At 42.1% G+C, this 15,872-nt stretch overlaps 1 protein-coding gene across 2 annotated transcripts in view; it reads left to right on the top strand.

Moving 5' to 3' along the window:
• LOC124711952 (protein MMS22-like) overlaps positions 1-15,872 on the top strand; it is a 148,350-nt gene that overhangs the window by 97,753 nt on the left and 34,725 nt on the right. For both annotated transcript variants that reach the window (XM_047242222.1, XM_047242223.1), the window contains 2 exons: positions 52-344; positions 15,363-15,568. In XM_047242222.1, coding sequence (XP_047098178.1) covers positions 52-344; positions 15,363-15,568 — 499 coding nt within the window. The remainder of the gene's footprint in view (positions 1-51; positions 345-15,362; positions 15,569-15,872) is intronic.

Here is a 15,872-nt window from a genome sequence, read left to right as displayed (position 1 = left end):
TTACACATTGATATGTGACTGATGTAAGTACCATATGTCAATGTCATATAGGTGGCTGGATACAGGTGTACCTTAGCTACTGCCAGTCATCTGATATGTGCCGCCTACTTGATACTCTGTTGTCTATTGCCACAAGAGTGGAGAGCGACAGCCGTGCCCTTGGCAGCCACTGTTGGGATGAAACCGTGCCGCAGCTTGCTTATGCATTGTGGGAACATGCTTGGCCATCTGTTAAAACATATTTTCAGCAACAGCCTAAGGCTACTTCATCTGGATCGGTTGCAGAGCCACCCATGCAAGCTGCAGATCTGGCTGCAGCATTAGCTCTTCTCACACTTGGAAAGGTATTCATTGTTATACTGGTAAATGTGATGGCTGTTACTTATTTGTTGCATGAACACAGTACTTTATTGGATGGTTTTGTAGCATAGCAAGATGTCAGAAACATATTGCATATGCAGTGAAACAATTGTTAATAATTGTTAAACACCACAAAAATTTGCAGCACTGGGTAATTAGGGACTGTGGGTCACTCAGATAATTTTGAATCATAAGATATAAAAATGTCATTGTGTTCAATATCCTGTGAATTTTAACTGTGAGAGTAGCGGTATATTTGAAATCATGTTGAAAGATGGCGTGTGCAGAGACAGAGAGAGGGGTGGATGGGATGGAGTTGGCTTACATATAGTGACAGAAAGGGAGCAGACACTTTCCATGTTCAAAAATATTGCAAAATGTTGCTGTGGACAACAACAAAGAAAATTACGTCAACAAGAAGTGTTATGAAACTGGCCAATCAACTTAAATCACTGCTAGGGAAGGCAAATGAAAGATTTTTAGTCAAAGAGTTCTGGGAAAAGGGCAGTATATCTGCAAAGGAAATTGCATACAGTAGTCCAGTGAGATCAATTTTACAATCTCGTTGCGGTGTTTGAAGTCTTTATCACGTAGGCATGACAACAGATGTTGAACAAATTCAGAGGGAAGTACTATGGCACTTAGGTCGAAATCCTTGGAAGAAAGACAATGTACGAGGGTCATTCGATATGTAATGCCCCAGGTTTTTTTTTTTTTTTTTTTTCTCCACAACAAGTGTCAGAATTTGGTGACAATATACATCAACATGTCTTGTCCATGCCGTATTTTTCTATGTAGACTCTATCACATTCTATGGCCGTACACCAGTTTGTGAAAGAGCATGTATTCCCTGCTGGTAAAAGCTCTTGTCCTGTAGGCATAGCCATGTTTTCACTGCATGACTGACACTACCGTCATCTTCAATGCATGTTCCCCGTAGGGACTCTTTAAGCGGCCCAAAAAGATGGAAGTCTGAGGGTGCCAGGTCTGGACTGTAGGGTGGATGAGGCAGGGATGTCCAACCCAATTTGGCGATGTGTTCCGTGCTTTCAGACTTGCATTAACGTGTTGGAGCAAGATTTCTCCTGGATTCTTTTGTAATCGAACACATCGGAAACAGTTCTTCAGTTTATTCAAAGTCTTCACGTATGCCTCTGAACTGATGGTTGACGCTCTTGGCATCACATCTACAAGAATGATGTCATCACAATCCCCGAAAGCTGTCACCATGACTTTCCTGGCAGAGGAGTTGTCTTGAATTTCTTCTTTAGTGGTGAATGAGGGTGATGCCCCACCATGGACTGACTTTTTGTTTTTGGCGCAAAGTGGTGCACTAAGCTTTCGTCCTCTGTAATGACCGTGACAGAGAGGCCTCTTTGTCAGTCTCAAAAAGCTCCAACAGTTCAGATGAAGTGGCCTTTCTTTGAATGCTTGGAGCAATGCCTGTGACAGGCTATCCTAAGTATGGCTGATAATGGAGCTCTGTTTCTGCATTTACTGAGGCTGTAACTCTCTTTACCCTTCGCCCAACTGTACTCCTGCAGCATTGCCATATACTGCATACAGATGTTTATGGATGTTCACCACGGTTTTTTTTTTTTTTTTTTCTGCACTCAAGAATTCAATAACAGCACACTGATTGTAACGTGAGTCGTATGTAGATGCCATTTTGACACTGTACGATGTCTCTGCCATCTGCCAGAACAGTTCGAAACTTCGCCAGCGCACGGTGATAACATCAAATTTGAAGCACCAACAAGAACGTTTGTCTATTTATATTAATGGCTTTTTATAAAAAATGTCTGTCATTGCTTATGGAATGACCCTCGTAGTTCTTGCAAAACACTGTTGAATAAATTTGAAGAATCTTTATTCAAAGATGACTCTGTGACTATTATGTTGACACAATAACATATCTCTCTCATAGAGGATCACGAGAAGAAGCTAATAGAGGTTAGTGCACATGCAGAGGTACCGAAAGAGTCATTCCCCCTTTGTTCAATACGCAAAAGGAGTAGGAAAGAAAGTTAATAATATTGGTATGATGTTCCCAACACCATGCATTGTAGGGTGGTTTTTAGACTATTTAAATAGGTGTAGATGCCCACTTCATATTTTGGAGAACAGTTACCACTGTTCAGCACAACTCGTGGCAAGATGTCATGAGGGAAACTAAATTTCATTGACTGCTGACAGTCAGTGTAGGTGGACGTGCAGAATGCTTCAAAACCGGAGAGGGGGGGGGTGTTTTCGGATGTGGCTGCACTACAATTATGACACTTTTAATAAAACAGCTGTGGTGGTGTAACATAGGTAAGCATTGTTGCAGATTTTATATGAAGTAAAAGGAAAGTGGCTGCGCAGCACCAGTGATCACTGCTGTTGAAATGGCAGACATGTTAAAGAGAATATCTGTCATAATGAATGATATTCTATAGCAGTAGTATTGTGAGAAAATATGGAATAAAAACAAAGAAAATCAATAAATAATTCAGAACAGATTTTGAAACATTACAAATCATGCAGTTGCTCATTAAAGGACATATTTTTTCACTGTTTACCAAATGCAATATCATATTGCCATTTGATTTCATAGGAGCCTTTCAGTTTCAAAGCCAGTCAAAAGGCTTATAGTGGACAGCACACATGATAGTTTGCACTGTGCATTTAAATATGTTGCTAAAGTTTTTTGTTCGGTATTCTCTTTTAGAAAGAACAGTTAAAACTATTTCCTCTTCAGCAGCTGCTATACCTTCTTGCCCTGATATCCTTCACCACGTATGCTGAGTGGTGTAAACCACATATTACACTTTTCTTAGTTAGTTAGTTACATGTTCCATTGGTCAATCCACAGTAACCTTTACAATGTGGAATGTGTGAGGTGCATAAGAAACGCATACATGAATGAATATATTATACCTATACATTTATTTATTCCTATTCAAGAATTCACCTATGGTGTAGAAGGAGTTGTCAAGGAGATATGATTTCAGTTTATTTTTAAAACTGTTACTGCTATCTGTCAGACATTTTATTTCATCTGGTAATTTATCAAAAAAATACCCCTTTCTGTGCCAAAGATAGTTTAAGTGGAGGATAATGCAAGTCTTTCTCTTTCTTCTGACATTATAATAATGACTGTTACTTGTTTTTAAACTGGTCCGTGTTGTTGAGGACACATTTCATTATCGAGTAAATGTACTGTGAGGCTGTTTTAAGAATTCCTAACCTTTTAAAGGGATGCCTAGAAGATGTGTGACGATGAGCCACACAATTATTTTTACCACTTTCTTTTGAGCAGTGAATATGTTTTGCCTAAATGTTCAGTTACCCCAAAATATTATTCCATGTGACATCAGAGAGTGAAAGTATGTAAAGTATGTTAGTTTGCTAATTTCTATATTCTCAAAATCAGCAATTATTCTGGTTGCAAAAGTTGCTGAAACTAGTTGCTTTAAGAGACCCAAAATTTTACAATTAAGGTTCTCATCTATATGTACATCCAAAAACTTAGTATGCTCTATCCTGGCTACTGAATTCTTTTGATGTGTTCTATTTATTGAAGGGACTGTAGTCCTTGCAGTAGAAAACTGGATGTACTGTGTGTGATTTCTTTTTCTTTCTTTCTTTTCTTTTCTTTTCTTTCTCCAAAGCCCAGAGCAAGCCCATTTGCAAAAAACAACCAATAACTTTTCCAAAAACATTATTTGTATCAATTTCTATTAGAGTTTCTTTTACTGGATCAATAATGATGCTTGTATCATCAGCAAACAGTGTCAGTTTACCTTCTTGTTTCAGATTTATAATGGATCTCGTTCACATATATCAAGAACAGAAGGGGACCCATGATCGAACCCTGTGGAACACCTAATGCAATTTCAGCCCAGTTAGATGAAGTGGGAAACTTCCTTAAATCACTTAATCCATACAAAGAAACTTTTTGCTTTCTGTTCTGTAGGTATGACCTAAACCACTCATATTCTGTTCCACTTATATCATGCAATTGTAATTTCTGTAACATAATGCCATGGTTTACACAATCAGATACTTTTGTCACAGAAAATTCCTATTGGTGACATTTTATTATTTAAAGACTCTATTGCGTGGGCAGTAAAATTGTATATTGCTGTCTCAGTGGAGCAGCACTTTTGAAATCCAAACTGTCATTTACTAAGTATCTCATTACTGCTAAGTGGCAAGCCACTCTTGAGTACATTACTTTCTCAACAATTTTAAAAAATGCTTTGAGCAAGGATACTAGGCGGTAATTGTTGGCGTCTGTGGTGTCCCCTCTTTTTTTAGAGAGGCTTGACAATGGCATATTTTAACCTGTCTGGTAAAATACCTCGAGTTAGTGATGCATTGGAGATGTGACTCAGAACATCAGATGTAACTGCTCCACATTGTTTTAATATCTCGTTAAAGATGTCATCTGCTCCAACAGAACATTTATTTTTCGAAGATTTAATGATTTTTCGTATTTCACAAGAGGTTGTTACATGAAAATTAATCTGACTAGGACTTCTTAAAACTGACTCTTCCATGTACTGCTTGGCTTTTTCTTTTGAACTGTTGTCTCCAATTTTTTCACCGACACTTAATAAATGATTGTTAAATACATTAACTACTTGTGTACTGTTGGTTAAGACGGTCTCATTCTCTTTAATAGTGATACTACCTACCCCAGTGGTTACTTTTCCTGTCTCTCTTCTAACAACATTCCATACTGATTTGATTTTATTGTCCGAATTGTTAATTTCATCTCTAGTATACATATTTTTTTTTATTTTCTGACAACTTTTCTCAGTATGTTACAGTAATTTTTATAGTGTAGAATTACTTATGGGTCTTTACTAATTCTTGCTGCCTCATAAAATTTTCTTTTCCTTTCTGTTTCTTTGAAAACTGTTTGGCATTTGACTCAGTATATACATCTCCCCAATTAACATTTTTTAAACTTTCCCCGAAATGCTATACAGATATCGGATTGACCAGCCTTAGACTTTTACTTAATGGTTTCGGAACTACACGCTGCTAAGTTTTGTAAGTTAATCATTGTACATCATGGTCTGATAATCCATATATCACAGGGAAAGTATGTGTCACTTTTACATCCTCTTGCTGCACAAATACATTATCTATTAGAGTGCTACTGTCTTGAGCTGTATGTGTAGGGAAATTGATCACTGATTCTAAGTTTTATGTCATTAATAACACTTCTAGTTCACTTTTCCTATAAGAATTGCTTAGAAAGTTTACATTGAAATCACCACAAATTAATAACTTCTTCTTTTTGTCTGACAGACAGCTTGATAAGGAGTCAAACTTTAGCTGTAGTTCACATGCACTAACTTCAAAAGTGCTGATCGACACGAAATTTGCTTACTTCTACAGTTTTGTACTTATACCCTTGTTTTGTGTAAATGGCAACTCCTCCTTAATCCATGCCAGATCTGCAAGTGTAAGATTCCAAATTATACCCATTTATACTGACACTTTCCATCCCCACAGTTACATGGTTTTCAGACAGACGAAGTTTGTCAATTTTATTCTTATTTTGGAAATCATCTAAACACACTAACAGCTCATCTGTTTTGTTTTTTATTCCCCTGATATTTTGAAGAAGTAAATTGATACTACCCTTATCTTTGTCCTTATTTACTGTACATGAAGCTTCTTTTATTCAATTTTTCTTGGTTATTGACTGTCTGGACTTTGGCTTTAACCTAAAAAACCTGTCTGCCTGTTCCCATCAACCACAGGGATCATCCCTTGTGTGACTGTGGACCCCCTTGCAGTATCTGCTAATAGAGAAGCTAACTTATCTTTCCGCTTCCTGTTTAGGTGCAGGCCATGTGTAGTGTATCTCCACCTAAAAATAGTGTCAACTGGAACAACACGCATGTGAGATTTTGTTGGTATCTGGAGCATCCTGTTCAGCTCATTGTTAACATGCCTTACAGCAGTGTTTAACCAGGGTCAATTGTGGCACTGAAAGACCTCCACAAACCCCACATTTGTGTGCTCAGTTTCTGCTCGTATTTTGTCCAGGTCACTCCTAATACTACAGGGTAATTATAATTTAACTTTAAACTTTCAAACACTGTAGAAATAACACTACTGGTCAGAATGACGTCAAATTGCAACGGAATATTATTAGAGAAGAGGGAAAATGTATGACAGAAGAAAAAAAAATAGTGTGAAAATTGGTCAGTAGATGGTGCTGTATGTGTCAGAATACGTAAATGAAAACGTTTTATGCGCACGACCCATTGAAGTTGATATAAACAAGTTGGGTACACGACTTTTCCTCCTTTCGCATCTGCAACGTTCTCTGTGACTGTCTCAATGCAGGATCATGTTCTGCTTGTAAAACTATATTACAAGAATGATGACTGTGCATACATAGCTCCGCAGAAGTTTTAGACACTGAAGTGTTTGAAAAAAGGCATTGATCCAATGACTTTAGTGGATCTGGAGAAAATGATTCAGAAATTCAAAAAGACTGGTTCTTTTGGTGTGAAACCTGGTAGAGGGAGGAAATGAATCGAGTCGACGTCTGTGGAAACAGTAGCCACAGCAATGCAGGAGGAGACAAGTGGTCGTGTGCAAATGTTTAGTGCACGGAGAATTGCCCGAACATCGGACATACCTGTGAGCACATTGCTATCCATTCAAAATTACTCATTTTCACAAGTTGCTTCCTGTTGACCTGGCAGCAAAAGAAATCTTTGCTTTAGAATTTCTTGTATGCATAGAAGTGGACAATGATTGGCAGTGGAAGATTTTGTGGACAGGCAAAGCCCATTGAGTGGTCGCTCCACCAGTGAGCAGAAATGTCGTGGGCATGCCCGGAGTTCTGAGGAGCGGCGAATAGAGCGATGGGTGTGGCGAATTGCTGTTCGGCCGAGCCTGCCTGGTCGACGGCCCATCTGGCCCCCCACTTATGACGATTGGAGATGTTGGTGTGGCAGACCGCCGTTCGGAGGAGCTTGCCTCCCCAGTGGCCCTGTCTGACCTGCCGCCTAGAATGACTCGGCCACCATCCATGGTCCTCAACTTAGATGACAATTCTGGCGAAGGTGACATCATTGTGCATGACACACTCCTGGCCGACGAGAGGGCACAAAGGATGACGGCCAGCGTGCTGCAGCGCCCAGATGGCGAGCTGCACAAACGGCCATTCTCCTCGGCACCAAATGCGCCAAAAAGGCATCCAAAAAGAAGCGGCAGCTTGCTGTCTCAACCAAGGGTGGCAGAAGACGTGCCATACCAGGTGACAGCATGGCAGGCGCAACCTGGACTACTGTCACATGTCGGCAGGTGGCCAGACCCAGGACGAGGCCTGCCTCGCCGCCCACATCAACTGCAAACTGCTATGGCGCACTTGCAGACGAGGAGATAACAGAGCAGCCAACAACCGAGCAAACGGTATCCACGACCGCTGCCCAAGCTGGCCACTCGGAAGGAGGAGGAGGAGGAGGAGGAGGAGGAGGAGGAGAAGAAGAAGAAGAAGAAGAAGAAGAAGTGACCGTCCCCACCACCGGAAGGTCTCAGCGATGGCCGCCACCCATAGTCTTCTAGGTGGCCGAAGACTACAAAGGTTTCCTGCAGCTCGTTAAGCAGTGGACGACTGCAGCAGGGAACCTCATGCAGATGCTAGTCTGTAACACCGACGACTTCATAAAGGTGGCGAGCGAGGTGTCAAACCAAGGCTTCCACTGGTACATGCACGCCACCGTCCTTGAGAGGTTACTGAAGCTCGTCGTCAAGGGCTTTCCCTACTGAGGAAAGAACTGGTGCAGCTTGATTTTAGCGTGTGCAATGTGACGTGAGTCAAGTCCCACATCATGCACAATGAGTCGCTGTCTCTGCTGGTGTTCGCCACCAACACACTGGAGAACAGGCGGCTCTATCAGCTGAAACGGGTGGCCAATACCATGGTCACCATCGAAAACCTCAAGCAGAAGAGGGGCTTAGTACAGTACTTCCGCTGCCAGGGAATGGGCCACATGGCTCGCTACTGCTCTCTCCCCGAGGCATGGGTGAAGTTCGCTGTCACCCATCCAAGCAGACTTCGTCTGCTACCAAGGATGCACGCACCAAAGTGTGCGAACTGTGGTGGGCAACACGTGGCGAGTTACTGTGGCTATGAAGTCATTAAAGCTGCGGTTGCTCGTCAACACGGGCAGCAGGCGCAGAGGACTGCCAGCTGCTCCCTCCCTTGGCCGCACCCAGGTGCGCAGCTGGTGAGGTGGCCGGCAACCGCAAGGATGATGCTGGCAGCCGATGCTGCCACCACTGTCCCCACTGAAGGAGGCAACAGACGAAGACACACCCGCACTGGAAAATGTGCCCATGAGGGCACTCCTGAAAACTAGCATGTCGATCCCCTCCAGGGGAAAATGCACAAAGAAGAGGCCACATCGCTGGAAGGCGGCAGAAGTGGCAACACATCAGCTGCCACTCGCAAACCAGCTGCACCCACCCAAGGCAATGCACCCACAGTGCATGAAGGAGAGTGGCGGCAGCTGTCTCCACACTCTTTGCGGTGATCGACAAGGTCGCGCACCTGGCCGACACGCTGTTGAGTTGCTGAGGCAGTGCTGTCCACCACACTGGCGGCCGCCCATGAGCCATCGCAGTAAGGCACTCCCTACGCCGTCCGCACTGGGAGCAGTGAAGTAGGCCTGTCACGGGCCCTCGTAGCTGTCTGAAAAGCAGCAAACATTGAGGAGAAGAATACCTGAGAAGGGCAATGAGCTGACAAGAAGAAAAAAGAAGAATACACCACATGACATTACAGAAGACCTGGAGGCAAAGTAGGGGTAGCCTACTAGGACTCCACCTACCCAGGGGTCAGGGGTCGGGGTGCCCCTGTTGAAGCCCGGACGTCAACGTCAATGTCAAATCCCACTTCCAGCTGACAGAATATATCAATACACAGATTGTCGAATATGGGCAACAGAAAATCCACATACAAGTCAACCAGTAACACTTCATCCTGAAAAGTTCACTGTATGATGTGGGTTTAGGGCATCATTCATCATTATCATAGGGCCATATTTTTTCAAAGAGACACATACTTCCAGTTCTGTCACCTGTACCATCACTGGTAAGTGGCGCTATGAGTGTCTTTCCTGCAACCACGTCATTCCAGCTCTCCGACAGTGTGGATATGTGGATAGTATCATTTTTATGCAAGATGGCCCACCTCCCCGCATTGCAAATCCAGTTAAGTAGCTGCTGAAGTGCCAATTCGGAAATGTGGATGTGATCATTTTTATGCAAGAGGGCACACCTCCAAGTGTTGCAAATCCAATTAAGTAGCTGCTGAAGTGCCATTTCAGAGATGCTAGAACTATCAGCTGGCATTTCCCTACAGCCTGGTCATCCCGATCACCTGATCTTAATTTGTGTGACTTCTGGCTGTAGGGCTATCTGAAAGATGTTGTGTTCAATGTTCCGATTGCAAACTTAGCTGCGTTGAAGGCACGCATTGCGCAACATATTCCGAATGTAACCCTGGAAACACTTCGATCAGTTGTGGAACATACTGTTTCTCGATTTCAACTTGTAGTGGCGCCAGTCACATGGAAATTAATAATCCGATTTGATTTTAAGTAATGCGGTTTTTTGCCTCGGGACAATTAAAAACCAATTTTTCCCATTTGATGTAATATGACCTTGCTGTGGTGGATGCGAGTATCGCACCTGAACACCGATGCACACTGAGTAGTACAGTTTGTTTAACGTCAAATGTACACCTTAGGCACTGTTGTATGTTTCATTTGTCATTTGTAGCCGACCACTATTAAATTATGATGCTTACAGCGCCATCTATTGCTATATTTTGTAACTATTTATTATTCTTCTGCCACGCGTTTTGCCCCTTCTCCGATAATATTCTGTTGCAATTTGACATCATTCTGACCAGTGGTGTTACTTCTGCAGCGGTTTGAAAGTTTAATTGTAATCACACTGTATATCTTGGATTCGTAGCTGGGCTGTTTCCTCCTCCCCCAACTATAATTACCTGAGCTTCCTCCTCAAAATTCCTGCATAGCTGACCTAAGTTTTCTGTCACCTTGGTAAGGCTAGTACATGGTTTCACAGAACTTGTGACCTGATACCCTTCACCTAATTTTTCCTGAAACTGCTGGCTTACACCACTCCCATGTACCTAGAAGCAGAATTCTTTTCCTATTTTGATTTGATCCGGACTGGTCTTTTTTCTTTAAGCTAATATTCTGCTTCAACCTACATTCAGCTGCACCTGGATGAGGCCCTTCCTCCACAACTTCAGATAGCAAGCCAAACTGATTTACTAACAGAATTTCTAAAGTTTTTTCAACAGTTTCCCTTTCCCACCCTTTGCTTGCTACCTTTTTCCAGCACGCCATCTATTTTTCCTCCCTTTGCCTACATAATACCAAATTCACATTTTCTAATTCAGCTTTAAGGGCACAAATCTTTGCCTCCTGTTGAGCGATTTTTTTGTCCTATTAATTAAAAGAGTCAGAAATATTAGTAGAGTGCAGAAAACCACCTTGTGATGTTGCAGTATTTATGTCCGAGCATTTGGACTGAAGTTTATGCTGAACTATGAAAGATTGCAGTAAGTCACAACATTGTAGAGAAAACTTAGACATTGTAGCAAGACATCAACAGTCATTCAAATGTTATTCAAGGAAATCACAAACAGAAGCTGTTCTGAATGAAGGTTATATTAGGTTGGTGCACAAGTTCATAATGTTTTTCCACAAGTTTAATGAGCACAACAGATATACATAACACAGACTTCAGTCATCAATAGTATATTCTCGATCAATATTTACAACAGCCTGCCAGTGCTGGGGCAACGTTTCGATTCTGGGACTGTAGAAATCACTTGGTTTTGAGGCAAAGAACTTGTCAAGCCATATCTGGAGCGCATTTTCATCCAGAAAGGAAGTTCCTTGAAGAGTGTTCGATAGAGAGAGGAAAGGTGAACATCTGAGAGCACAAGATCAGATGCGGGTAGGCATTATCATGGAGTAGCATCACTTGATGCAGTCTTCCTGGTCATTGTTCTTGGATTGCGTCTGCAAGACATCTCAGTTGCTGACAATAAATGTCAGCAGTGATAGTTACAGCTCAAGGAAGCAATTTGTAGTACACCACACTGTCACTGTTCCACCAGATGCATAACATTATCTTTTGTGGTTGCATGCACATCTTTGTATGTGGAGTTGCTGCTTTGTTTGGGCTCAACCATTCTTTTCTTTTCCTTATGTTAATACAAAGAAAAAATTTCTCATCACCAGTAACAATACAGGATAGGAATGATCAGTGTTGTTCATGTGCCAATTGATGACAAGCAAGCAGAGATGCACATATGGCCACACGCTGAATTTTGTGTTTTTGGCTTGAAGCATGTGGTACCCATACGCCTAATTTTTGAACCTCGTGCAAAATTTGCACGATGATGGAATGAACACAGTTCACATTTTCCAGTCCTCAAGTACACTGGCATGGATCATGGTGGTTCAATGCATTTAAATGACCTTCATCAAACCCTAAAAGTCTTCCTAAATGTGGAGAGTCTCTAATATCAGAATGATCCTCCTTAATATGAAAGCTGTGCTCCGTCCAGTAGCATTACCCCCAGGCGAAAATGTTCCTACCTGCTTCTGGGGCTGCACCACTCTATTGAACTCAAACAGAAGAATATGTCAGAAATGTTCAGATTTCTCCACTTTCCACTCAATTTTCTACTGTCCACAGCTGCACTTGCTATATCTAGATGACAAAATTACAATATGTAAACTCAAATAGCAATGGTGAACTACAAACAGAAAAAGACAGGCGATAAATAAACCCATAGCAACTGGAATACTAACATTAAAGAAAGATGCTGCAGACTTACGCACCAACCTAATATAATGGGTCAAAGAAATTGCTTGGAACAAGAGACTACTCATGAAGTGCTAATAAACCATTTATCACCCTTATTATACTCCAATTTCGACTTCTAAATGAATGGTAAGACTAGAAAAAGCCTGATTCAGAGCAAAACAGTGAAGGACTTTGCTAAAGTCAACAATCTTCAAGGTGTAATATTTGTACTCGGGCTCTTATTGTGTGAATGTTTTAGGTAAATGAATGCCGGTCAACTGGTTGTAAATTTTATGAGATGCAGCTGGACAGTCATAAACCCATTGGACAACAATGACATCGATGTAGGTATATCAATATTATGAAAAGGAAAGTTGCTACTCACCATATAGCGGAGATGCTGAGTTGCAGATGGGCACAACAAAAAGACTGTCACAAATAAAGCTTTCGACCATTAAGGCCTTCGTCAGCAATAGAAGAGAGAGAGAGAGAGAGAGACGCGCGCACGCCCACACACACACACACACACACACACACACACACACACACACTACTGCAGTCTCAGGCAACTGAAACCTCACTGTGAGCAGCAGCACCAGTGCATGATGGGAGTGGCAACTGGGGGGGGGGGGGGGGAGGGGGGCAAGGCTGAGGGGGAGGGGTAGTGTAGAGGGGGTGGCAGATGGTGAAGTGCTGCAGGTTAGATGGAAGGCAGGGGGGGTGGGATGGGGGGGGGGGGGTGCAGGTAAGTAGCAGAAAAGGACAGAAGTAAACAGACAGGTGTGATGGTGGAATGATGGCTCTGTAGTGCTGGAATGGAAACGAGGAAGGGTTTGGATGGGTGAGGACAGTGACTAATGAAGGTTGAGGCCAGGAGGGTTATGGGAACATTCTCGTAACACTCCTGGTCTCAACCTTCGTTAGTCACTGTCCTCACATTTTCAGCCTCTTACCTGTTCCCATTCCAGCATTATACAGCCGTCATTCCTCCACCACACCTGCCTTTTTACTTCTCTCCTTTTGTGCTACCTACCTGCTGCCCCCCCCCCCCTTGTCCCCACCTGTCACCTGCCCTCCATCTGACCTGCACTTCTTCACTGTCTGCCACCCCCACCATACTATCTCTCCTCTCCCCTTCCCTGCCCCACTCTCCTCCTTCCCCCCACCGAGTCGCCACTCCCATCGTGCACTGGTGCTGCTGCTCACAGTGTGGTTTCAGTTGCCTGGGACTACAGTTGTATGTGTGTGTGTGTGTGTGTGTGTGTGTGTGTGTGTGTGAGACGTCTATTGTTGGCGAAAGCCTTAATGGCTGAAAGCTTTATTTGTGGCAGTCTTCTTGTGGTGCCTATCTGTGACAGCATTTTAGCTATATGGTGAGTAGCAACTCCGCTTTTCATAATACTGTTACATTCTATCCTGGACTTTCCATTGTTTGCTTTAGATGTATGTTGCAGAATGATATACTGAGTGGAGGGAAGAACTGGGGCAGCATAAAAGTGAAGGGAAAATATAAAGAGGAAACCTGGACGATACTATCTGCTAAAATAAAAATAAAAGTGTATGATTTGTATGTGGTATGAGTGGGGTGCAACAAAAACATTTGCTTTTTGCCTAGTAGTTAACTGTAGTGATGTATATTTCCTATCTTTATAGATAGGTGTTCCATGATGATGAACCTAAATATGTCCAGATGCTTCCTTTGAGAGGGTACAGCCAGTTTTATTCCCCCTACTCCTCAATCCAAGCTTGTGCTCCAGCTCCAAGCGGCAAGTTGCAGTATTTCTTCAAGTAATTGAGTCCACAGCCACAGATCTCAACCACCATTAATATGGATAAATTAAATTCTGATGGTTCCCTTGTTGACAGGGCATAAAACCGTCCTTTGTTTCTTATGTGTGTCCTGAAATGTCAGCATTACACTCATTCAGTGAAGAATCATCATAATAATTGGAAGCATGAAACTAGCTGCCATTATATTTTGCCAAATTAAAGAGCACAGCATGCAATGTGACTTAGAAATGGGCCAAACGACCAGGTGGGTTCAGTGCATGATGGCTTTTCTTGTTCATACAAGGGAATGCACGTACAATAGTGATGAATATATTGAAATCAGTGGATAGGAGAAAGTCGTACATGTTGACAATCAGGTGCTGGACCATGCAATGTGACAACAGCATGGCATGACCACTATCTTTTCTGCATGACCTATAGGATCTTACTACTTCATCCACAGCATTTGTTCAGTGTGTCAGAATTACAGCTGATGTGGAACTGTTTGTGTTGGTGGTTTGACAGCGAGTACTGTGTGGCATACATACCTTGATATCAGCAAACGTTCAATTAGAACAGCTTCCATTGTCAAGAAACCACAAATGTTTCAGACTGAACTGTGTACATGAATCGTGTCACTGGTGTGCTGAATGTCAAATGTGCCCTTATGAGGTTATAGCATGGTGCCTGCCTATATTGGAGTGGAACGCTGTACTCGTCCAAAGTGTGATGGTTTGTAGTACCCTTGGATACAAAATATTAACTCTATTTCTATGTATTGAACAGCAAGTGCTACAACAGAGCAGGGTATAAAGTCTTTATCCACCCCCACCCCTCTTTCCTGACAAGTAAATATGCAGGATTTCATCAGGATGATGTCCAGCCACATGTGGCAAGGAACGTGTACACTGTACTCTGAAAAGACCTGATCTGTCACCCATTAAACATGTCTGGATTATGGTTTGTCAGCAACTTGTTCTTTGTTGTCACCCAGTAACTACTATTGGTACTCTCTCTCACATTTGAACTACATGGAAGGAGATTCCTCAGGAATATATATCTGGCTGGACTGATTGTTTGCCAAAATGTTTAAAGTGGAACACACAGGACTCTACACAGTAGTGAAAATTAAAGTGAGAGATTGTGTGACAGTTAGTTAACTGGGCCATTTGTGTAAAATCATGTGCCTAATTTGTGGTAAATGGATCATTTCAGTCAAGTGTATCCTCCTTGATGCTGCAATTTTCACAAACATTAGCTTATTGCAAATTAATATTTTTGTCATTATATTTGATGAGAAACATTTGTAACAAAAATTTGAGAAGTGTTTCACTCTAAAATTTCTGTTGCCACAGCAAAACATCACACTTCCTGGCTCCCAGCCATTACCACAATTGCAGACACTGCTATGTTCTCTCATTGGGTCTGATGCTCATTTGTGGGGCAACGTGTGTCTCATACGAAGATTCCTCTGCCACATACTTCAAGAACAGAGAGTGCTTGATGTGCTTGCTGAACAACTCCCTTCTTACCAAACTGTATTAGTGCAGGCATGGATCAAGTAAGTTGTACTTTGCTTTTTCTTACTTTATTCTGAAAAGTATTTACCACCATTCCTCTCTAAATATCAGTGAAGACAGAAGTGAACCATATTACACTTTGCTTAGATGTGAATGCATGTTTTTTGTTGACTTGCTCTCCAATACGTGGTAGGTTTGTATGACAGTGAATTTCACCCTTCATTTATTCTGATAGCATATATAGAAACCGGTCAAAATAATAAAATCAGCCACCTAACATGTATAGGGCCACCTCCAGCATGTAGAACTACATGAATCATTCTGATAATTGGTGAATATACATCT

Source organism: Schistocerca piceifrons, chromosome 8, assembly GCF_021461385.2.
Source record: "Schistocerca piceifrons isolate TAMUIC-IGC-003096 chromosome 8, iqSchPice1.1, whole genome shotgun sequence".
Taxonomy (NCBI): Eukaryota; Metazoa; Arthropoda; class Insecta; order Orthoptera; family Acrididae; genus Schistocerca; species Schistocerca piceifrons.
This window is presented reverse-complemented; position numbering and strand designations above follow the sequence as displayed.